Source organism: Lactuca virosa, chromosome 5 (genome assembly GCF_052849685.1).
Source record: "Lactuca virosa cultivar CGN04683 chromosome 5, Lactuca_virosa_CGN04683_v6, whole genome shotgun sequence".
Taxonomy (NCBI): domain Eukaryota; kingdom Viridiplantae; phylum Streptophyta; class Magnoliopsida; order Asterales; family Asteraceae; genus Lactuca; species Lactuca virosa.
In genome coordinates, this window is record NC_136430.1 from 185,031,832 (window position 1) to 185,055,988 (window position 24,157).

Here is a 24,157-nt window from a genome sequence, read left to right on the forward strand (position 1 = left end):
CAACGTATCTAAATGAAATTCCCTGTGCTAAGTGGACTAGAGCATATTCGCTATCGAAACGGTACAATTACATGACCTCGAACAGTGCATAGTCCATGAATGCTTTATCTGTAGATGCAAGGAAGATGCCTATAATACCCCTTCTTGAGTTCTTCCGTCGTCTTTCACAGGAATGGTGTAACAAGCGTCGCATCGAAGGAGGTATGAATTTAATTTGGACTTTAATTAGGTCGAATAATAAGTTAATTATATATATCTTCTTTACAGGGAAACGTTCAACAGTGCTAAACGAGTGGGCTGAAAAAGTAGTTAGTAAAAATGAAGAGCGTACGACAGGATGGTCCGTTTCTGGTGTTTCAGATGCAATATATCAAGTTCATGATTTCAAACATGGTGACATAGTTGATCTGAGGCAAGAGACTTGTACATGCAAATATTGGGAAGGAACTGGGTTGCCTTGTGGTCATGTCATAATGGTCTTGAAGGACTTGAAAAAAACTAACTTCGGACATCTGGCTATAGATGCTTACAAAATGGAAACGTACCAAAAAACGTATGAGGAGCCGGTTTACCCCCTTCCAGAACCGTGTGATTGGGAGATTCCTGCTGAGATGATGGTTGTTAAACCCCCGATAATGGATACACGTCAAGCTGGTAGACTGAGAAACAGAAATCGTATCCCGTCACAAGGTGAGGAACCTATAGTAAGAAGGTGTAGTAGATATGATAGTACAACACATAATGTAGCGACTTGTCCGACATTGGTCCCAAAGAAACAAAAAAAGGCTACAAAAAGTAGTGCAACATCAGGTAGTAACACAAAAGGGAAAGGGAAAGGGACAGACGGGACTCAGGAGACGCTAGATACGCACGAGACATAAGAGACGCGTTGGACGAGTGGGGCGCAGAGAGAAGACTATTGTTCAACGTTTGATTTGAATGATTGATGTTGTATTTATAATTAATTATGTTTTGGTTTAGAGGACACTAATTTGTGTACTTTGAAATGGTGCGTTTATTTTAAAGATGATGGGTAATATTATGATTATATTAGTGCATAATTACTAGTACAATAATAACTACTACTCGAAGATAATACATTCAACAAACCAGAAACATATATTAAACGTACAACAACAGTAATTAACTTAAGGGAATTGCAAAGGATACTTTTCTTTCTCCATTGTTATGTAGTCGTCCCTAATTCTTATTTTATCTTCCATACGGTCCTTTTGGATACCAAGTTCTATCATTTCTGCATCCTTGTCAGCAAGCCATTTTTCAGACAGTTTGATATTCTTCTTAGTTTTTTTATCCAATCCTCATGATCTTTGATTTTTTTTAGTAATCGTCTTCATTTCCTCAACCTCTTTGCACTCCGCCGCAATGACGTCACAACGTTCAGTGAGAGCTCGAGATGAGTCTTTATCTTTTTTTTGTTGTTCTTCAGCCCATTGTAGTTGTTGCAAAGTATCCTCCGACATATACGGCTCTCTTAAATTTGGTGATGGGGCAAGAAAAGAGTCGATCAGATCACAATAGAAACAATCAACTTCGTTGCACGAGCAAATATACAAAGTTAAAGATGAACTCATTTTAAATTTAAAAAAAAAAATTATAACTCTATACCATAAATCCAACGACCATCCATGACTATATATACACTGCTTGCATCGATTCATGGATCATTTCAATGATTGTTGTTATTGGAAACTCATGCGTGTTTGTTTTAAACCAATTGACGACAACGGGAATGTCAATGAATTTAACATTGAAACGTACTCTTGGAAAACAAGCTCGTACCCATTTTGCAATGGGAATATTGTCAAGCCAATCAAGATCATTCCCATTAACCTCATTTTTTAAGTTGTTCAAACATGCATAAAAATGAGATAAATTATACGCTTTACAAGTCTTCCAGAACAACTGCTCTACGACTGTATTGCTTTCGATGGAAGCGCACATTTTCTCGGCTATATTTTTACAACAATAGCCATGATATGAATCAGGGTAGACTCTTTCAACTGTAAAGTCTATAGAATCTGACATATGGGTTATGAAACCAACTTCTATATTGTCACCCAAACATTCTTTAAGCCTCCTCATGAACCATAACCATGAATTGTCACAGTATATAGTTCCCAAAGCAAACGCTATGAGAAGGGGTTCATGATTTCCATCTAAAGCAACCGCAATGTACATGGATCTTACATACGCCCCAATTAGAGGTACTTGACCAACGAATATGATTGGTATCATAGACGTGAGAAACGTACGAATCTGTAAGTCAACATGTGTTGGATTAGGCATGTAACAACTTGAAATAACTAAATATTTATGTACTATAAGGGATTACATACCACGCATCCCAATGCCACGAAACAAATTTGGAAACGATTGTACTGATCTTTCCTAATGTACGTGTAGGTGTTAGGATAGGTTCTTTGCAGATTATGGAAAAAAGTCGGTAGGCTGGAGAAACTTTTTCTTAATACCTGATTGACTGAACGCATTTTCACAACTTTGGATGCCTTCTAAAAATGGAAATTCTTGTCCAATTTATAAGGAATTAGTATACATTATTCCGCAGAACTTACTTGTCAGTCCGCGTAAATGACTTGTCAGTACGCGTAACTTATTTGTCAGTCCGCGTAACCTGTTTGAATGTATGGTTTTTAAACTTGGGAATTATTTTTCATAGAAAAAAGGATAAATACCATATTACATATAATTAAAGCAATACAAGAACAATACAAAACGCAGTACTAGTTTAAAAAACGAGACATTTTTCAAAAGATTCCAAGGGGCTTCATACTCGAAACTCTGTCCGTTGCTAATGGATTTGTATTCTTCTTTAGCCACCTCCAATATGTCTTCCTCAGTATCATTCACACGATCGTCTTCAATCTTATTATAAAGATCGTTGAATAACACAACTTCTGTTTTCAATTCATACCATTTTGCAGCTATATCAAGCGTGCTGCGATGGTTTTCTATGGTGGTTTCAGCTTCAGTGTTGAAGGTATTCGTTAATAGGACCCAAAACATTCTATCCTCCAAACTGGTGTTCTCGTAGACATTAATATATGCACGAGTTAGAAGCAAATACTCGTTAGCGGTCCATGGGTTTGAACCCATTGTAAAACATACAAACTACATGAACTAAAACAGATTAGATGAAGTGATACATAATTTTTTGTCGTTTTATATAGACATGACAGTCCGCATAGCTATTTGTCAGTCCGCGTTACTGACTTGTCAGTCCGCATAGCTATTTGTCAGTCCGCGTTACTGACTTGTCAGTCCGCATAGCTATTTGTCAGTCCGCATTACTCACTTGTCAGTCCGCATAGCTATTCGTCAGTCCGTGCGTTACTGACTTGTCAGTCCGCATAGCTATTTGTCAGTCTGCATAGCTATTTGTCAGTCCGTGTTACTGACTTTGTCAGTCCGCGTAGCTATTTTTCAGTCCGCGTTACTCACTTGTCAGTCCGCGTTACCTATCTTTTTATATATAGTAAAGCAAGTATCTATACATCCAAATTAGAGGTAAGGGATCATTACACAAAATGGCATCCAATGTACCAACGTCTTCAAATGCAGCTAATCTGTCTAATGCGTCTGCTCCAACTAATTGTACATCTCCATGGACGACAACAGAGGTGTTGGTCCTAACACGATGCTGGATTACCGTTTACGAGGGTCTACCGGTAATAGCTCCCCTTAATTGCCTTCTTGGTGATGAATTGTCCCGCTTAGTAGCTTTGTTCAACTATAACATGGGACAAGGACAAAAACGACTAAAACCCGATATTGTTAGTAAATGGATGCATTTAAAGACTAAAGTCACATGGTACAATCGATGCTACAATTATGAGAAAATGCGATGCTCTGATGCTGATGATGAAGAACTTCTTGAATACGTGAACGGATATTACCTGTGCCAGTTTGATGAAACTGAGTTTGAGTATACGGACGTTTGGAATCTGGTTAGAAATAAACCCTTTTTCATGTAGACGACTCATTTATTCATAATGTTCTATGTAATGTTTGTTAGTCGTTCATCTTTTATTTGCAATGTTTTCTGTAATGTTATTATGTTATTTCAAATGTTTGTTTTGTTTTTAATGTATCGTAATATATGTTGGTGAATTATGTTTAAAAAAATATATGATACAAAAGTTGTTTGTATTAAACAAAACTACTAAAAACATGTATTTCATAATAATGTATACAAACTTCCAAACATCAAGTTATTTAGTATCCCAAATAATATTTGTCATCCTATTTCTGTAGAGAAATCCCGCATCTCTACATGGCTTATCACTCTTCACCAGTACCCCCGAAGCAATCATTTCCATATACATGCTTACAAATACTCCATAATCCCCTCTATTAGCAATATATTCTTGTTGTGGCGCATCTACAATATCAATAAACTCCACAACTGCGTTCTCTTTGTGTCTATCGGGGAAATCCTTCCAGTAGTCAATCGCATCTAGCTCTTCGATTATACTATCCCCAAAACTTTTGAATTCTCCACCAGTCAAGTACGTTGTGAAGTAATTCATACATCGTGCTGAATCATAAATGTGTACTTTCCAAATATCTAAATGTAGCACTGCTAAAAACCAATGGGCATGAGGAACGTTTATGGGGAATAGAACCTGCAAACAAAAACAAATGTAATAGTCATTAATTCGTTTCCTATAAAAAATAAATAATTAATAAACTTAACTAACCATATCCACATCCTTCCATTTAGGATGGCCTCCGACACCATTTGCAATATTCCTAAGAAAATATGTTTTTCCATTTTGCAAATTAAGTTCTTGAGGGAATATCGTCCACCTTGCGTTCGCCGGCCGTCTTTCCATGAGCAAGGCACTCCATATCGCAATATGTTGTACATTTTAAGATAAAAATTTTAGAGTTTTTTATATAAATTATCGTGTAAATATGTAGTTAAAATTTATATTTAACGAATGTTACCGAAGAAATTAACCACCAGCGTCAGTAACTTCAAGTAACCTCGACCAAAACTCCACATCCAGTGTCAGCATAGGCAGCCTATGTTTAATGTTCAGCTTGGAAGAGATACTATTCCATTCTTTCAAAAAAGTCAACGTACTGGCAGCTTCAAGACTGTCGAGCAGCTGATGATTTGAAACATTATTACTCTCTTCATTCATAATGTCTTTATTTGCTTTTTCAGGACTCTTCACCACTTTTTTTTCTTTGCTTTGGTGATTTTCTTCAATTTTGGTGTGGATTGCATCTAAAAAATTATCATGTTAAATAATTATCAATACGTTAATATTTAAAAAATATACCAAATTTAAAATATGAGTTTTGTACCACTGTGAACGGAGTCCTCTGATACCATGGAACACCCCTATTTCGTTGATGCCTAACAATAGGAGTCATTTCTTTTGTGTGATGTTCAGCCACGTCCAATGACGACTCAACATGCGTACGTGTAGACTCAAATTCCCCCTCCAAACCATGACTACCTATATTATCATAGTCAAAATGTGTATCTTCCTCCTCTTCATTTATCATCTCTTCCTCCTCTCGAAACCTTCTGTCTGGTTCAAAATTTGTGTCGAGTTCATCTTTTTTCTGTAATACACGGTCTACTTTGGAACTTAAGTCAGCAACAATGCCTAGTAGATGCTTCACTAATGCCTTTGTGCTCATCTTCTTCTTCTTTTCCAATCTTGATGTGTCATGTGACATATAACTTGTTCCTGTTTCAAGATGTTGCGAGGAAGAAGCATTTGTCGTAGATTCAGTCGAAGATGTTTGTATTTCAGACTTGTACATCCTTCTTCGAGCAGGCGAGGAAACAGGAGGTGGACTATTTTGGACGAGACTATGTTGCCGTGGGGGAGACTCTACAGGGTTAAGAGTCCAATTGACATAACGAACATAAAACGGCAACATCAGCTCCTCCGGGTTTGTCTCGACATTAATAGGTTCGTTGTTAGGCTGCAAAAATCAGATTGTTAGTTTAACATGAAAATATTTTGGAATTTGTAAATATTGATGATTGTTAATATAAAAACTATACCACATACACGTTGATTATTCGACAACATTGAACCCAATTCAACGGTGTTTTACTTCTCCACGCCCTCATCCGTGGCAATTCTGTCGGTGTGCGTATATAAAACTTGGTTGCCTCTAGGAACGTCTCCAAAATCCATATCTATGAAAAAAATGTAAGTAATGTTCTATTATACTATAAAAGTCATGATACAAACTTATAATATAATACAAAACGAAGTTCGTTCAAATTTTTGTAGTATAAACAACTAAACAATGATAACTATTAAAATGCATTAGAAACTAACTTTAAACGGAAGCATAAAACCGCGAACGGTATACTTGTGTACTTTCTTCAATTCGGGATTGGCCTCCTTCAATTCTCTAAACTCTTCTATTTTCTTAAACATTCCACGCATCATACGCGAAGTATATTTCCAGAAATACGTACCCCATGAAAACCTGCAATTTTCAATTTATTTATTATAATTAGTGAATTGCATACTAATGCGGGAATGCCTGTTTTAAATGTAATACCTGTTCCAATCATCTATATTATCAGCAAGCTTCTATACTGCGGCAGGAATGCAGGTTTTAACGTCCCGTCCGTGTAGACCCTTCAACATAAAAACAAGCTGGATAAGCATCACAACATCTTCATCTTGTAGTGCCAAATAATTCGGGGACATAATTAAGTCTTCTAAATTTTTCAGCCGCAGACGTGCATCAGAAATCTCTGGAAACAACCGAGCATGGAGATTTGAATTTGACTGACCCTTTTCGTCATTGAGTAAATCCACATAAGGACCAACTTTTAAACCACAAGTCAAAATCTATTCAGTTTCACCAAAACCCGACTGGATCCCCTCTACATCAAACATAAACCTCCCCATCTCAAATATTTGTTGACACCTTACTTTGTGTAACATCATCTTATGCACAAGTAAGGGATCACCATGTGGGATATGCATTCCTAAGAATATTCCAAAGGGGGAAGCTTCGAATAATACTCGTTGTGATTGTGTTAGGCGCGGAAAATAGTCTTTAATGATAGTCCCCACCACGTCTTTCAAAGTTAAATTCGCTTTTTGATTAAGATCTTCGTGCTACACAAAAAAAAATTATTATTTCATTTAAAAAATTAATAATTGAAAAAAAAATTAATATTATTCCATTATGAAATAAATAGCAACATACTTAAAAATAGAAAAATAAAATTTTTGCAAAAACCATCACTCCGCGGAGGCTAGAGGTCATTCCGCGGAGGCATCTCTGCGGAGTGACATCTAGCTTACGCGGAGTCTGCAATGTTGGAAACACATCACTCCGCGGAGGAAACACATCACTCCGCGGAGAAACCTCCGCGGACTGACGCCCCCCTCCGCAGAATGGATCATCCGCTTTTTGAATCATATTCTGTAAACCTAAAAATCCTAAATCTGTATACATATTCAATGTAATCAAATGAGTTTTCCTCTAATTTGAATCGTATTCGACATTAACAATTAGATGAGAATGTGAGAAATACCCGGGAAACGTATCCATCGGCCATTACATCGGGGAATCCGGGGTCCATCGGTGAAGGAAACACTTCTGCGACTTAATTTCGTCGGAGTTGAAGTCGTCGCCGGAGTAGAAGTCCTCGCCGGATTTGAATTCTTCGATCAACGTTTGGAGGAGTCGATGCAGAGGGGGGACGAGGAACGGGGACCAGTGGGGACCAAAAGAGGAACCCTTTCTTTTTCTCAAAAAATTGGGTGGAAATTACCAAATTACCTCCGCTTCACGGAGAATTCGTGGTTCCGCGGAGGTCCGCGGAATTCGTGTCTATATCAGGAAAAAACATTTTTTATGACTAAATTTTTAAATTTACCCCGTTTTTTTGTCTATTTGAGGTATTTTCCCGTATATTTATATATAATATATATTTAAAAGAATAATAAAAAAAGTAAAAGTTGACTATTTCTTATGTTTTCAAGAGTAAAAAAAATAATGAATTAAAAACTAACGTGTAAAAAATGAATGATAAAAGAAATATACCCTGGTCATTCAAACATTCCATGTAAATTCATAATACTATAATAAAACGTTTCCCACGTGAGCTTTTTAACTTAATACTGTCATAAATTATACTCGCATAACACATCAAAGGTGTATCACAATTCCGGATTCCCATATAATATTCCCGCATAACACATAAAAAATTAAAAACGTATAACAATTCACACGTAACATTTCCGCATATCATATCAAATATTTATAGCAATTCCATATAATATTCCAGCATAACACATCCAAAATGTAACAATTCAGCATCAAAAGTGCATAAAAATTCTCACTTAATATTCCCACATAACACATCAAAGGTATATAAAAAAATCTCAAATAATATTCCTACATAACACATTAAAAGTGCAAAACAATGTCCACATAATATTCTTGCATAATATTCTTGCACTTCTCGCACCATTTCACTTTGTTCCTCCTCCGTTAAACTCCTTTGAACCAGACTTGATCTTCTTATTGGGCCTCGTAGACCCCTCAAACTTCCTCTTTTCGCCAACCTCAATCTTGTTGGCAACTCTTCCCTTAATCATATCCTCCACAGACTTGGCTGCCCAGATAGCTGCCTCCAGAGTAGGTGTCTGACGCACTGGCACCGCGTACTCCCATGGAAGTCCCTTTGCGTACTTGTCGATTTTTGTCATCTCATCCGGAACAAGACGCAAGGCGAACTCCATCTTCTATGTGAAGTTGTTGGTGTATTCATCAATTGACATGCTTCCTTTCTTCAAGGTCAGGAACTGATTCTCTAGCTCGAGCAGGTTTTGGGCTGAGCAGTACTTGCGTTTGAACTGCACCAAAAACTCTGCCCATGTCAGTTGCAGGGGCTCATTGGGGCTCAGAGTCTTCCCCAGGGTATTCCACCAGCGCACATCACCTCCTCGGAATTGACGTACTGCAAAGGTGGTCTGTAACTTGCCTCTGCAACCACACGTCATGAAAGCTAACTCTATCTCCGAGATCCAATCCATGACTCTGATCGGATCTTTCTTTCCAGTGAAAGTCGATGGATGACAAGTCAGAAAATCCTTGTACTTGCATCCATTCCTCTCGACTCCGTCATACTGGTTGTTTTGTCGAACTATTGGTGGGTTGGCTTGACCAACAGTCCCACTGTAGTTCCCTCCTTCTAACTGCCCATCATTCAATTCGGGCTGTTCAACTGGCATTGTAAGTTCGTCCCTATTTTCATGCAACATTTGCCTCATCTCTTCCAGTTGTTCAGCCAACATAGCCCGTATCATGGCTTGTACTCCGGCCATTGTAATTGGCTAAGGAGCATCTGCTATAACAGGTATTTGTTCAATCACTGGTGGTTGATTCCTGTTCCCATTTGCATTCCCGGCTCCACTACGGGTTCTTGCCATTTCGATCTATATACTAAATCAGACGTTCGGTGTGCAATGACGAGAATTAAGATAGGAAAGATTTTATTTACGATCGACGTGTAATTCTTCCTATTTCTCCGAAAAGTTATATGCCAGTTCTAATACCGTAATTAAACGTTTAGAAATCTGAACACATAAAGTTTCTAGATCCGGTCGGCAACAGACAATAGATCCGATCATACAATGCATATCATAAATCATTTAGCACATAAAAGCATGTTAGGAATTTTCCCTAAATTAGCTAGTGCTTGTGTCTATTCAGGTGCTATACCTAAATTTTATTAGACACACTCCTCACAATCCTTGCTTAGCATTCTAAGTTTAAGTCTAGAAATAAATCCATATTCCTAGTTCGCTTAAACTAATGCTCTGATACCAACTGTGACATCCCCATTTTCACGGCCATAAAAGACCGATTTTGTTTATGCTTTATAAAAATCAGAATACCTCTTTTAATAAAAATGTTGCGGAATTTGTTCCCAATAAAACATGATAAATACGTTATCAAAGCATTTCCGAAGAAAAGTCTTTTTATTCATTTTAAAACATTTGGGATGTCATCGTCAATACAGAAACATAAGCATAAACAAAACTTACATTCATTATCACTAGTGATTTATATCTCCTTAATCTATCAGTGTAATGTGACTTCATATCAACACCTGTGATATAAATAAACTGAGTAGGTCAGGTTGGGAAACCTGGTGATTACATAGGGTTTTCAACCCACAATAAATAAGTTTATTAACTTTATCAAACCAAACAAACCCGATTACCCGTTCCCGTTATCCTCACTTTACGTCCCTAAAACATCTAACACAAGGGACCGAGTCTAAGGACTTTCATCGAGGTGACAACACATGCTTCGGGGGTTCCTCAGCAATTCATGTCAAATAAGGAAACCATGTGGGGGATGGAGTACTGCTCGTGAGCACACAGTTCAAATAAACACCTACAGGTTGCGAGCCTGCTAGCGTTCCACTAGACTGTCTAGAATAGTCCGTGGTCGTTATATATACTCCGCTAGATGACTAGATCATCAATAACATCTATAGCGAGGCCTCTCATTATTTTATTTGGTCACACAGCAACTATTACATCTACCCATGTTTTACCCAACACGTTTTATAGATATAAAATACATATACAATTTAAATCATTTAAAACGTGTATAAAAATATTTCACCCAACATAGACAGCAAGTATTCAGACAATATGCACACATAGCACGTAATTTATATTAAATACTTCATATCTATGTGTAAGATGAAAGGGACCATGCACTCACTTGAAAAGGTGGTGATTCCGAACTCAGATAGCGCTTCGCTTCTTAAAAATAATTTCCTTCGACGAAACCTAGTATTATTACCACTAGAGTTTAGTATATTATTCGCCGAGACTAATTAATAGTCTAGATATTATTACTATTATATAAGCGTTAAAAAATAGTTATATAAACCATAATAATAGCCCAAGTACTTATTATAAGTTCCTAATAACGTTACTATAATTAAATAAAAGCTATATTAAAAATAACGTAGGTGTAGCTCACTTACAGCGGATTTTATAGAAAACCGGGCTTTGCTTGGAGCAGCGTTCCCGAGCCAAAAAGCTCTTCTTCTCGGAGCCGTCGAGTACTCCGGGGCTTCCGCCTCGTGCTAGGGAGGTTCCCTAGGCTTTTCGGGGGGTTTCGGGGCTAAAGAGAGGTTCTAGAGAGAGAGTAAAGAGAAGAAAGAATAGGAAATGTGTGAAGAAAATGAGGGTGGGAGAGGTTCTATTTATAGGGTGAAAAATGGTTGAACTTGGTGCCACATGTCACCATCTAGTGGCAAGACTTGGGGAGAAAGCAATGGCCAAGATTGTGCCACATCACCCATTTTCGCACAACACACTTCCGACTTCTAAAATCCGTAACTTTCACATAGGACCTCCGTTTTTGACGTTCTTTATATCCACGCGTAGGTAAAAATAATATCTACAACTTTCATTTTGACTCCGTCGGCTAATTCTCGACCGATCTTAAATTTAACTGTACGAGGAGATTATATTGTTAAATGTCCGCGTAAAATTCATAACTTCTACATACGGACTCTGTTTTCGTCTTTCTTTTTACCGTAGAGTTCCTATTAATGAGATATTCAATTCTCATTTTGGTCGCGTACGCTAAAAACCGCTCGATCTAAAATTTGAGTTTCGGGCTGTGCACTGTTAAGCCAAATCATGGAAAATTCATAACTTCCTCATACGAAGTCAGATTTGGGCGTTCGTTTTTTTGTATGTTCTTGGTTTAACGTGTACTACAACTTTTGTTTAGATTTATAAGGCTAAAAAGTCCTCCATCGTAAATTCACTATTTACGTCTCCCGGTGTCGTGCCGGTTTTGCCGTAAAACTTCGACGGACCATAACTTCTTCGTTATAACTCGGATTTCAACGTTCTTTATATGTACAGAACCCTTGAGACGTATTCTACAACTTGGTTAAGATTATTTATTCTAAATAACATTTTGTCAAAAAGTCGTTTTCGACCCCTATTATCTCTAAATTGACTAGCCCGGATCTACGGGCGTTACATATATATACACTTGTAACATGAACACAACGACACAATTAGCTGACACCTTAGACTCCTTGAGCTATTGAAACACTTGTACTCATTTCTTCATAATCTTTCCTATAATTGATTCTCCACTCAATAAAATCAAACAAGGCAAGTGATCATTATCATCTCCCAAGGTTTATGCCGGAGATGTTGGGTTTTGAGCACTATTACACTCCTATGGTGCACATGCAACCCTAAATGCTTTGGTTCTATGTTTTCTCTAATTATACATGCATTTCTTATTTTTTCCAAAGCATTCTCCCTAGCTAGCATACAATTGAAGCTATACAATATAAACTTAGTTTGGATGCTTACCTATTGAGTAGGGTAGAGTTCTTGACCTTTGAAAGGTTGAGAACCCCAAGTGTGATGTCTCTAATGGTTCACAAGAACCAAATGTAAAAGGAGGCTTGAGAAAATAGGTTACTTAGCACAAAATCAACTTCACCCTCTTGGAAAGTATGTGGCCACTAATTTTGGCTCTAGGAGGGGCTTATTTATAGTGTTGCACATGCTAGGGTTACACTTTGTAAACCCTAATGACCCATGATTTTCCACATTCTCATGCTCCATGGATTTAACCTCCATGGACTATCCATGGATTAGTTTAGCCCATCTACATAATGATGGAATATTGGCCCACACTACAAGAATCATTGATTTACATAATCAATCCCCATATATATTTAATTAGTCTCTTTTGACCACAAAATTAATTCCAAATTAATTCTTGATCAATACTAATCAAATAATATGATTTCATATTAATATATTATACTTGTAATATATTAATAAACAATATATAACCTTATTCTCAAAAGTCCATCCTATCAAATTGCACTGATGAAGGCAACCCAAAAGGACCATGCTACAATCGGGTCAAGTACATCCCAGTTATAGTTATGGGCTTAAACACCAAATCCAACAGGAGATCCTATCAAGGAGTAAGGGCTTTCCTTTTAAACCACTTATGCAACATTGTTCTAATTTCGTTAATCACTTCAACCACAACACAACAGCCTCTCATGCAATTTAGTTTATTTTCATTCAGTTGATTTTTTACCAAAACAATTTGGCGCCCACCGTGGGGCCGTGGTGTTCTTAATTCTTGAAAATCATGTCTACACAACCAAATTTATATTGTTCCTCTATTCCTCCCGTTTCCTCAATGAATCTTCCACAATCTCCAACAGACCTACCGGTCATAGAAAAACTTCGGATACCTTTAAAAAGAACACCTCACCGATCATCAGCCATAAGAATCCAGGATCCTTGCGATTCCAGGATCCTTCTGTTCCAATCATTAACAATGAAATCTTCTCCATGGTGAAGATGGTAAAGCAACAACTAAATCAACAACAGGAGAACAACATAACACTTTGTTGGGTTTTAGTATACTACAACATCCTATGGTGCACATACGACCCTAAAAGCTTTCGATCTATGTTTTCTCCAATTATACATGCAATATTGTTTCCAAAGCTTTAAGCCTACAACTAGCATACAAATGATATAAACAACATAAAATACTAGTTAGGAGTATACCTCTTTATGTAGCTTGTAGAACTTGTTGTATTTGGCCTTTAAGAACTTAGCACCAATAGTATGAATGCCTCAAATGGTTCACAACACATCTAGGACAAAGGATGACATTTTGAGAGAGAACCTTGAACCTAAAATCGTCCATGAACTCCAAGAACAAGTAGTCTTCGATTTTGACTATGGAGTCACATATTTATATGTAGGATTCCAAGGGTCATAGGTTAAACCTAATCCATACCCATAGGTTTATGATCCATGGTTCATGTGGACCAACTCTTTATGTATCCATACATAAACTTAGTCCAACATGCACCATAAGCCCAATATATATATATATATATATATATATATATATATATATATATATATATAACTAATTTACACAATTAGTCCCCATTGATTTAGTTAGTCTCTTTTGATCACTTAATTAATTCCAAACTAATTCTTGATCAATACTAATTAAATCATATGATTTCACATTAATATATTATAACATATAATATATTAATAAACCATAAACAACCTCTTCTCAAAAGTCAATCCTAACAAATTGTCCTGATGATATGCAACCCAAATGGACCATGCTACTCTTGGGTCAAGTACATACCAATTATAGTTATGGGCTTAGACACCTAGTCCAACAGTGTCACACTTGGATAAGTCTAATAACTATTATAGCAAGTACGACTCCAAAATCTCGACTAGCAATCGTAGCTCTTAAAAGCCGCTGTCGAACTCTGACCTAGTCAATGACGCGTCCATTAGATAAGGGATCATATATTCCTCCATTCTAGATATCATATGGACTGAGACATGGATTATAATCATTCTCTCTGTCCATTTGTTGTTTCCCGATTTCCGATTTATGATGACCGACTAATTGAACAAATAAAATCAGTCCAGGCCGGGCCGAGCACTTAGGGTTGTCATCACTAAATCATCGAGGGAACCATTGATATCGCTTTTATCCCTCTAAGGGTAAAAGGAATGGATAAACTTCGACTCATATTCTTGCTCTATTTACTCATCAAATCACACACAATGATGTCTTTTATTACACCAAGTTACTGGTGCGTTTTCACATCATCAATGTGCAACCGACTTGTAAAGTGCAACTCATATCTCTTAGTTTCAAGAATATAAGATATTATCGTCTCATGATCACTCGTGATAAAATCCTTGAAGTGATTCAAATGAGCGTGGGTTTAATCCAATACCCGAATCTTATTCCAGGAGCATTCATGAACACTATAGCTATGTCTAAAACTCCTAGACAAACTACAGACCCATTCATGACAGTCTTGCCTCAATATCTACTTCTAAATTATGATTGAATGTAGATGGTTTGAATAACCTAGTTATTCGAGAAGTCAAAACATGCAAAGTGAAACACAAGAATAATACTAATCCTATATGGCCCCAAAACTCTGAGTGCCATATTGATTAATCATTATTCATTGTATAATGTTTCGAATAATCAAATTAATACTTGAATTAAAAAAATTCTTGTCCCATGCTCCAAGCATGCACACTATGTTTGTCTATGGTCCTTACTTTGTGAAATAGATCAATTGAATAGACTTTAATGATGCTCATTTCCATTTACTGTAATCTGTTAGATTCTAAACTTATATGAAATGATCCTTTTGTAATGACTATGCACAAAAGTCACAGAGACTTGGCAACAGACATTAAAAGGTATTCCAATGGAGAGAAATTCAATGGAAACAAAGTCTCACATTCAAAGTACATTCCTTTGAACATCCTTCTTGCATTAAGTTTTCTAATCTTACACAGATTTAAAGAATGACTTCCACTTATGGAAACATTACCATATTCCCATTTTAACTATCACTTCTAAACAAGAGTTGCCTCTTTTCAGAATATGTCAATATGATCCTTTCCAAAAATTACACTATACTTCAAACTGTCGATGAGCAACCAATCTTTGGTAAACCTTAGATTGTCCTCGACAATTGCTTAATCATATTAGTCATATCCAGTTCTAGTCCTTTTCCCTCTTAATGCCCTGGGCATTTGGAAAATTTAGAACATATGAATATTACATCACATATAATCGATCCTATATCCGAAGCATATGGGACACGATTGATGATGTCTCACATAAAGACATGATACTAGACCAGTCTTTTGCTATTATATTTCTATTTCTATTTGCCATGTTCTCATAATTCGAATTATGAAAAGGGATGCCGTAATCATAATTGAATTTTAGAACGCAAATAATTTTTCCATATATAGAATTTCCTTATGTTGAACCATTCCAACATAACATTCATATATATACTTGACTAAATTTGATTAAAATCTCAATCTAAGCTTTTAGAATTGAAATGAAGTATGAATTCCTCTCCCTTAATTGTAGAAAAACAACTTTTCAAACCCTGCAACTTGGCGAATTGAAACCTTTGTTTTCTATAATTAACATTGCTAACTTGCAACACTTACCATAATTGATTATGCTCCCACTAGCATAATAATTACCTTACTAGCATAACACTCATGCTCCTACTAGCTTTGACATGTACCTAGAAATTAGCTGGACTTCTAGAAATGAATACTTTATTGACTTTCTTACTAAAGTTCAGATTTCTGATACGAGATTCTTTGACAACACTTTATCAAAATCATACACCTTTCCTTAGATAGCTCACATGTGTGTCTAAACAATTTAAGAACTTACAACAATAAGTCTCAAATGTTTAGACCTTTTGCCATTCCTCACAATTCGAATTATGAAAAGGTATGTCGTAATCATAATGAAATTTGAGAATGCAAATATCATAATTGCTATCTTCTTAAAATCTACTTAGTGAAAGTGTTTCCTCACAATCATTTTTATGAAACTTAGATTTTATGGTGTATGTGTTCCTATCCATGTGAATTTGTTAAAACTATAATCACAAGACAAGGTTAGTGACAAAACCAAACTCATATGGACTGAACTTGTTTAATCTCAATTTCTTGCCACCTGGCAGCATAAGGTCCTACCATGTCTTCCAAGTTATTATGCAAACAATTGAGAACTCATAGAACTCACAAGAATAGTCAAATTTTAACTGGAATGAGCACAAAAATAAGAATATGTCAACACGATAGGTTAGAAACCTCAAGTCGTGTGTTATTGATAAACAACAGATTTTACTCTTGATTAGTTCTTGGATCATTTAGACTCCCACTGACTCCATGACATATGAGATTCTCTTGTCAAGAACCATTCCTTGACAAACAAATATTCAAGAGTTAGTGCGTATTCTTATCAAGACAAACACTTCACACAATTGGTCTTAGGTGGTCTTTGTCTTATCCAAGACATCACAACTTACCAATTTCAAATGTACAAGAGTAGAAAGCATTTTACTCTACATTTGACAAGTGTTATAAACGTTTCTTAAGATTATGTCACCCGAGTTACAATCTTGGAGTATGTCTCTAAGACTTGTTTTTGAACGAAGTATGACTCATCTTCTTGATTTAACCATTTCAACAATTCACGATTCCTCTTCTTAGCCAAACAAATGCACCAAGATGTCCTTAGAGGATCAATTATGATATGGCTAATCTTTAAGATCATCATAAAACATGATACTGAAGTACTCTCCCATCTTTTCAGATTGGAGAAACTCTTATCTTTCTACCTAATTTGATTCTTCTCACTCGTCCTGCCATACATTGAAACTTTTCCAATGTTTCATAATTATACTTGAACTTGTAAGAATAAACATATTTAGTAAATCATGACGAATAGTCTTATCAATCTTTGTGGTGGACTTGACCAGTGCACAACCAAGTGTACCCGATCCCCTAGTCCTTTACTTGACTCACATATACATGTGAACAAGGAATTAGTCTTAATTTTCCAAAGATGAAAATTCTCATTCATCACACAAGTTGCATGATTCCAAGTTTCTATCCAACTGAAACTTGGGTGATGAGAATCTTTCCTTATTCGGAAAATTCTCGACACTTCCACAAACGAAAGAATCAAATCCATTTTGCAATATTGCTATCATAGGAATCATATAAACAACAATTTTCACAAATCCCATTGTAAGGATACTTAAAATAAATAAAATAAAAAATTTTCTTTTTATTTTAAAATTGCGGAAAAATTTATCCTTACAATGAAAATACACATGAAAACTATGTTGTTATCCATTCCTAAGCAATCTATCATAACTCTTAGCAGCAACTCAAGATTTTGATCTTCAGATCATGCAATCGAAATTCATCTCTTCACGATCAGAATTAGCTTATTGTTGCTTTAAGCTTCCTTTTTTTTCCTTGATTCTACAAAACATCAAAATGCGACTTAGTCACATCATGTAATAAGAATCTCCAAATAGAAAATTAATAGAGTTAGATAGTGGACTTTACCTGAAGCATATTCAATTTTTTTTACTTTTACTATCCTAGTGAACTTTCAGGTAAATAGGGCAGCTTCGCAACCAATGCCCCTTCTTTTGACAAGAGAAACATATGGACTCTTTAGTAATTGTACACGAGACTATCTCAGACTTAGCCTTTCTCTTTACCATTTGGTCAACCGGGTTGACTATGGCCGATCCCTTTCCATTGGGAAGAGAATACTTTCCTGGACCTCTAACGTTTCCATTATCAATGTCCATGTAAGTTTGGGAAGTAGATCTTCCAAACAAATTTGCTTTACCAGTGCTTCAAATCATTGTTGATTCAGCAGAAACAAGCAAATAGGTAAGATCATTAAGGGTCATGTCGTGGTTTGTCACATAGTAGTCCTTAATGAACTCACTATATAACTCGGAAAGTGATTGAAGAACCCAGTTAACAGTCAACTTCCTTTGAGGCTTCGACACCCAACTCTCCCAGCCTGTCAATATGTGACTTCATCTCCAAGACATGAGTGCACACAGACTATCCATCTTTGTGTTTGCTTGCCAAAAGGGCTTGAGTGACCTTGAACTTTTTCAAGTCTTTGAACTTGTGGGTTAGGGAGAATAATTGGAGGAGGTAGAGGAAGTGAAGTATGATTTCGAGTCCCATTAATGCATGACAACGAATTAATCTTTCACCTTGATCGCCATGTGGGATATCATCTTCATTAGAAAAGCTTTATCCAAAAGGATAAGGAAGACCATAGTTGTGATAACTAGACATCTATGAGGGAGAAATTCAAGTTTAGTTGATGTAAGTCCTTAATATAACACCCAAATGAAATATTAAGGCTAGGACCCAACACAATACTTTACAATTCGGAAGAGGGATGCCGTAATCCTATTGCAAAATATTTGAAGGTAGGTAAATGACGATTTACCAATTTCCACCACGAAAACGAAAAAGGAACTGTAGGTTTGAAGTGAATTGAAATTCATAGATCCTTTGAGATTCATTGAACAATTCAATGGCATGTTTAGATCTCGATTGTGCCCTTCAAGTTTGTGACTGGGATGTCGAGGATCACAAACAAGGTGTGAATAACCATGCAAATTAGCTTGGTACACCCAATGTTACAACCACCTAATCAATGTGCCGGTTAACCACACACGCTCTATTGATCTATGATTAACATCAAGCTACACTTTGCTACGCATTGTCAGTCCCAGATTAGTGTGCCGGTTAACCACACACGCTCCACTAACGACTTAACAAGGTACAAAGTGCAATTTCATGGGTTAGCACCCTATTCACATTTTCCTAAGTAACTAAGATTGGGAATTTATAAGTGTTTAGTTACTTAGTATTTCATTATACTTTTAATGAGAATTTAAATGTCCTGTCAAACCCGTTGGGCTAACGACCCTCCACCAGTCAAGGAAGCGGTGGGTGAGAGTGGACACCCATTAAACTGCCATTTTATAGGCAGTAACCTTATACCCCCTTATAGACCGGCTTCGTGAATGAGGCCTACTAACGGTAAGACTGACTTGTCTTATATATATATATATATATATATATATATATGTATATATATATATATAAGTATTAACTTTTAATATTATAATAGTATAAGAGTGTATTTTACATATTTAAAAAATACTTTGTGGTTTAATCTATTAATTAAACTATACTCTTAATTTAATTAATCTTAAACCATGTCATTATCGAGTTATTAACTTCCTTTTAAATAAACACATTAATTAATTTAATAAAGTCCATAACGTTTGAATTTTAACATTTTAAAATTCTAGGATTTGGAATTAAAGTAATCATGAGAGAGACTTTACAAATTCCAAAACTTGAGGGCGAGTTTTGAAACTTGTTAAAACTTTTCAAATCCATAACTTATGAGTTTAAAGTGGTTTATTGAAAAATTCTTCAAGTTCCATAACTTGAGGACAAGTTATGGAAGACTTTAAAATCATTTAAGAAAATAAGACTATTCATTTTCATAACCTATGGAACTTTATGAGTTTTAAATTTCTTGAATGAGACTTTTCATGTAACTTGAGGACAAGTTAGAAAACTCATATCAAGAATATTTTAGATCAAATTTTGAACAATAACTATCATCATACAACTTTCTATTGATAAAAAATAAACTCATAAATTAAGATAATTCATATCAAATAAATTTCAAAAATTAGTCTAATCATATAAACTAATACAAGTCTTGAAACTTTGACAATTATCTATTAATTGGAAGAGAATCATCATTACCATAACAACAAAATTAAATTTTATGAACAAAAACATTTTCTGGTAATGATTCTAATCCAAAACAGGCCAAAAAACTCGAAAATATGCATTTAGGACTGCCAACTTGTCGAGTCCCTTGATGCACTCGACGAGTCCAAGACAATATTCAAGCAACTCGGTGAGTCACCCAGTGGACTCAGCGAGTTCACTGGGCAGAAGGCAAAAATTTCGATTTTTTCACTTTGAAAACTTATAAAACATCAAGTATATTAGAAAACAACCCATGGCTCTGATACCACTATTGGGTCTTAGTATACTACAATATCCTATGGTGCACATACAACCCTAAAAGCTTTGGATCTATGTTTTCTCTAATTATATATGCAATAATGTTTCCAAAGCTTTAAGCCTACAATTAGCATACACATGATATAAACAACATAAAATACTAGTAAGGAGTTTACCTCTTTATGTAACTTGTACAAATTGTTGTATTTGGCCTTTAGGAACTTAGAACCAATAGTATGAATGCCTTAAATGGTTCACAACACATCTAGGACAAAGGATAACATTTTGAGAGAGAATCTTGAACCTAAAATCGTCCATGAACTCCAAGAACTAGTAGTCTTCGATTTTGGTTATGGAGTCGCATATTTATATGTAGGATTCCAAGGGTCATGGGTTAACCCTAATCCATACCCATGGGTTTATGATCCATGGTTCATGTGGCCCAACTCTTTATGTATCCATACATAAACTTAGTCTAACATGGATCATAAGCCCAACATATAAATATAACTAATTTACACAATTAGTCCCCATTGATTTAATTAGTCTCTTTTTATCACTAAATTAATTCCAAACTAATTCTTGATCAATACTAATTAAATCATATGATTTCATATTAATATATTAGAACTTATAATATATTAATAAACCATAAATAACCTCTTCTCAAAAGTGCATCCTAACAAATTGTCCTGATGATATGCAACCCAAATGGACCATGCTACTCTCGGGTCAAGTACATACCAATTATAGTTATGGGCTTAGACACCTAATCCAACACACTTATCAAAGAAATGGAAAGAATAAGAGTAGAGATCCACAAACCGCATGAAACAACACGTTTGATTTTGCAACCCATGATCCTCAATTTCGACAACAAGGGATATGTAGGGAATTGTCGAGATACTACAACCTCGACAACTGCTGCTATTTCAGCTTAGGGAGCAATCGCAAATAATCAAACCCCTGTGATGAAGGAAACTAACGAATCCTTCACTACCCTTAAAAACCAACACACTGGTAACTTACTAAATAATAATGCATTTAATACTAACTCTGGAGATCTTGGTGCAGGTATAAGTCCTGTCATCGCTATGGAACTTCAACAACTGAGACAACTGATATCTAGTGTACCATGAATAGTCCAACCTATACCAGAAGCATCCCTCGCAAGCCACATGATCTCGAGATTTACTCCCATAATAACCGATACTGAAGTTCCAAAACACTTCTAGACTCCGAGCATGAAGCTTTATGACGGAACTATAGATCATGAGGAACATGTAGCACAATACAGGGAAATAATGGAAATCATTCCCATCCCATTATACTTAAAATAAACATGTTTATGCTAGGGTTTTAATTTAAACCTCACATGATAGCCTTGAATCGTCTTATTAACATTCCTCCTTATTCCATTACTTTTTTTGCTCTTTTAGTTAATCTTTTTAATAAACAATTTTCTTATAGAATGACATTCGAAAGGATCACTAGTGATCTACATTGAGCAGTCCAGGATCCTAAGGAATCCATTAGAGATTTTGTAATAAGGTTCGGCAGGGAAGTGTTCAACATCCCCAATATTGACATGGTCGTTGCCGTGGAAGCTTTTAAAATGAGCCTAAAGAAGGACTCTACTTTTTATGAAGACCTTGTAATGAACCCATGCAGGAAAATAGACAAACTCAGAAGTAGAGCCTTGAGGTTCATTAGGATGGAAGAGGATAAGGAGATCTAGAAGAGGACCAACTCCCCAAATTTATATGACAATCCTAATGGGAAGGTCATTCCTCAGCCCAAAGATCCTATAAATCCAAGCCGTATTCCAAGCCTGATCATCATAAGGTTAATGCCCTTGATGATAAAGATGAAGAATATAAATTCCCCAAGATCACTGACTATTGTTTTTCTAGTTGATGTTTCGGGTCTAATATTTTCCATGCAGGATCTTGGTGAGAAAGCAAGGTGGCAAAGGAAAGGAGAGATATCGAGTGGCTGGAAAGAAAAATCTAAATGGTGTGCGTAACATGGAGATTTCGGCCACATCAATGAGGATTGCATAACCACCAAAAATGAGATTAGTTATCTCCTACGCAAAGGACATCTTAAAGAAATGCTAGGAAGACAAAAAGAAAAATAAAAGGAGAAGGAGCAGGAGCAGGATCCTGCCAAGATCCTAGACAAACTAGGATCCCCTCCTCATGACTCTATGGTGATCAATGTTATCTCTGGAGGTTCTGATACTTGTGGAACTTCTTCCTCTGCAGCAAAAAGACATGCCAAGGTATGCAAAACAGAGAAAGAAGAGAGACCCTAAAAGAACACATCGATAACTAGCGAGAAAGAAATCACCTCCGATGAACAATATGGAGAAAATATCTAGGATCCTCATCATGATGGATTGATAATAACTCTCTCCAACGCCAACCACTTTGTCGGAAGGATCCTTGCAGATGGAGGATCCTTGGTGAACATGATACTCTTAGATGCTCTGATCAGGATGTACATCCCAGAATCCAAGAAAATCAATAGATCCTCAGTACTAATAGGATTTAACGGTGAAACGAAGCATAGTATTAGAGAGATCAGGCTAACCAAATACATTGAATGGTTTGCACCTAAAAGGAACCTGATCATTCTAGAAGAAGTGGAAAAACTGATGGGTTTTACATGCAATAACGTGGATAAATCCTTATACACTTAAGGGTACATCTAACATGTTAGATCTAGTCATAACTATGTTTAAGTAACATTCTATTGAACAACAAGAACCCTATAACCCTAGGTAATTTCAAAAATCATAGTAGATGTCACACCCCCAAACCAAGGATGGCGGAAACGTCCGGGGGTGGAGGACTTCATGTATAGTATCATAACAGCAATTGTAATAGTAATTCAAGCAAACACAACCAACATATATATAATTGAAAAAAATTACATCATTGTATGAATTACATGTTTACGAATCAATTACAATATGTTGATAAAATATGAAATAGTAGACGCCTTAGCGTCCCATCCTCAAAAGCACTTGATTACCTGTTTAATGATTTCTTGAGAATACAAGTTGTTTGAAAAAAAAATGTCAACACAAAGGTTGGTGAGTTCATAAGCTTTTGTTTGGTATTATTAAAAGCCTTTCGTTTGTAAAAGTAGTATTTGTGTTAGAAAAATCCAATATTTTCCTTAATGTGTAAATGTAGTCTTAAAACCCAAAGACCGAAATGTACAAGTAATTTGTCATATTTATAGTAAAACAATGCAAGTTTAAATCGACATAAACTCGTTAAATTTTAATGAAGTTCCCGTAAATTCCAATGTTTGTTAATACTTTATGTGAGTTTATTATAACCATACTATGACCAAGGTTGCCTAAAACGACGTTCTTCAGGCGTCGGAAATGTTATGACATTTGTCACCCCAGACCTATCGGTCTAACTGTAGCATGCAGTTTAGGTGTGGGTTTGTCAAACCCAATATAGATCTATACAAAAGTATCACGCTCTCCCTCAAGGAGACTCTGGTTACAATATAGGACTTAATGGTAATTTGAAGTAAATGTCTCACAAAGTCATTAACGGAATTACGTG

At 36.0% G+C, this 24,157-nt stretch overlaps 1 protein-coding gene across 1 annotated transcript; it reads left to right on the forward strand.

Annotated features, from left to right (window-relative positions):
• Nucleotides 1-95: 95 nt before the first annotated feature.
• Nucleotides 96-881, forward strand: LOC145112131 (uncharacterized). The gene is made up of 2 exons (XM_079048340.1): nucleotides 96-201; nucleotides 268-881. The coding sequence occupies exons 1-2, from the start codon at nucleotides 96-98 to the stop codon at nucleotides 879-881; spliced, it is 720 nt and encodes a 239-aa protein (XP_078904466.1).
• The last annotated feature ends 23,276 nt before the right edge of the window (nucleotides 882-24,157 follow it).